General features: G+C 40.3%; 1 protein-coding gene across 1 annotated transcript in view; it reads right to left on the bottom strand.

Annotated features, from left to right (window-relative positions):
* Positions 1–2,330, bottom strand: part of LOC106877792 (palmitoyltransferase ZDHHC12-B) — a 9,060-nt gene that overhangs the window by 4,760 nt on the left and 1,970 nt on the right. The window contains exon 2 of the mRNA XM_014926801.2: positions 475–611. Coding sequence (XP_014782287.1) covers positions 475–611 — 137 coding nt within the window. The remainder of the gene's footprint in view (positions 1–474; positions 612–2,330) is intronic.

The following is a 2,330-nucleotide window of genomic DNA, read 5'->3' as shown; positions in this document are numbered from 1 at the left end:
TGTATTTATATAAAATTTCATTAAAAAAAAGAATTTTCCTAAAAGTTATGAGGGAAAAACTCGGATCTTGTGAATTTTCCGAAGTCATCCCCCGCCCCGTTGCTTTCCCCTTTTTGTTTTCATATTCGTTTCCTACACATTTTTTTTTTACATCCGTTGCACTATATATATTTTTTATTTTGTTTCCGGTTAATATGGTAAACATTAAACCAAATTTTGAATTACAAAAATTAAATATCACAAGGGGGCATCAGGATTTTAGAAATGATTCGATGGGGCATGGCCAAAAATCGGTTGGGAACCACTGGCCCCATCATCATCACAAGTATTACTATAGCCATCATCATGTCAAGGACGGACTTATATAAGGAAGAAAGAGAAAGTGAGACAGACAGAATAAGGGAGAAAGAAAAAGACTAAGAAAGAACGGTGGGGGGGATAATAAAATAAAAATAAATGTCAGCGGATACTTACTGTTTTACTGGGCGTCTCTATGTAGCCCGGGTTGACGAGACAAGCCAGGAAATACATGACCAGGGAGAAGGTCAGCAGTAGGAGGTAAGAAATGGCATAGATTGGCCGCTCAAAGTAGTACACGGCCCGACGGAGCTCTGGAAAGGAAAATGGGAGAATGGAAGCAAGTAACAGACAAAGAGACAAGTGGTCAGAGGAAAAGAAATGGACAGACAGATGGACGATATCGAGGAATGGACAGGTATATTGTTAGCGGAGATATGAACACTAGCAGACGACTGTAACAAGTAGCGGAGCAGGTGGTGACGGGAAGAGGTTGGGGCAGTCTGCTCCCCAGGGGCAATAGTGTTATAGAGGCAGCATTTATGGGTCGGCTGCATAAACCTGTATAGGCCTTACTGAACCCCACCAGAGGTTACCTGCCCCAGGTAGATCTGGCATGAGCAACCTTTTGTGAGAAGCAAGCCACATGAGACATGGCTCATCACCAGACGGGCTGCACAACTACAAAGTTCCAAAGTAAGTTTCCATTAGCTGTGTTATAGAGAAAGTCCCATGGTCTGCAAGTTGCATACGACTGACTGCTCTAGAAAAGGGAACCCTAAATATACTGTATAAAAACACTCCCCCCCCCACAAGATTGTCATTGCTGGATTTTTTTCTATTTAATCATAGGACAGCTGGATTAAGGTTGACCTGGGGTTAAACAACAATACCAAATTCCTTCTGATATGTAGCAGCATCCCACTGCACTCTGAGCTCAGATCCTGCCTACCAGTCATATGATGGGGTCCGTTTGAATGATTATGCCTCACATCATCAAACTGTATATTTGAGAAGTTAGAAATCTTAATTATTATATGGTGGTGGGCATGGCGAGCACACAGCCAATCTACGATAAGTTATCTAGTTGGGTGTTTCATTGTTCTGAGTTCAAATCCTGTAGGAGCCAAATTTTTTATTTTAATCCTGTGTGCAGACATGGGACAAGAGTGGTAACAAACCACATGGTTCCAAGACCAGTTCCACTGCGACGATGACTGTAAATGATGACAATGATGATGATGATGTGTTAAAAAAAGTGTGAGCCTATGGATGCATTTGTGTGTAGGTGTGTATGTGAGGGAGAGAGAGAGACAGACAGACAGAGAAGCTAAGTAGATAAGCGAATAGAGGCAGCCAGTGGGAGGGAGATGGGGAAGGAGCCGCCATTGTAAGCGTTGATAAAAGAAGCTGTATGAAGAAAATAAACTGCTTATCTTGCAACATGTGGGCAGTTAATGATTTAACATGTGGGAGTTGAAAAAAAAAAAAAAGATGGAGTATGACGATGGCAGAATGTATATATTGCTTAGCAATATTTGTAAAGAATACCTCAATATAGTTCCTCTCTCTCTCTACTAGAAATAGTAGCTAATTATCCTTTAGTTTACACACTAGTCTTAAAAAACCCAAAAAGAATACAACAGGACTCATTGAATCTTGTATTCCTAGATATACTTATTCATGGCAAAATGTCAAGAAGCACTAAGATCAACTTTTGAAGTGAACTCTTTTTGGCAATTTATTTTTAGAAATCAAATGTGGTTACTTGGAAGCAGGCACCCGTGCCGGTGGCAAGTAAAGTGCACCCACTACACTCTTGGAGTGGTTGACGTTAGGAAGGGCATCCAGCCATAGAAACCAAGAAAACATAGATATTGTTATATTTCAGAATGGTCAGTTTTTTTAGGTTTTTTTTTTGCTAACTAAACACACGACCTATATATTCGTTCTTCACTCGTTTATTATTGTTCTTATTTTATCTTATGTCCATTATCCGCGATGATACACACACACACACAGAGTTTTACATG

This window comes from Octopus bimaculoides, chromosome 21 (genome assembly GCF_001194135.2).
Source record: "Octopus bimaculoides isolate UCB-OBI-ISO-001 chromosome 21, ASM119413v2, whole genome shotgun sequence".
Classification (NCBI taxonomy): Eukaryota; Metazoa; Mollusca; class Cephalopoda; order Octopoda; family Octopodidae; genus Octopus; species Octopus bimaculoides.
The sequence above is the reverse complement of the archived record's forward strand: the minus strand, read 5'-3'. Positions and strand labels throughout refer to the sequence as shown.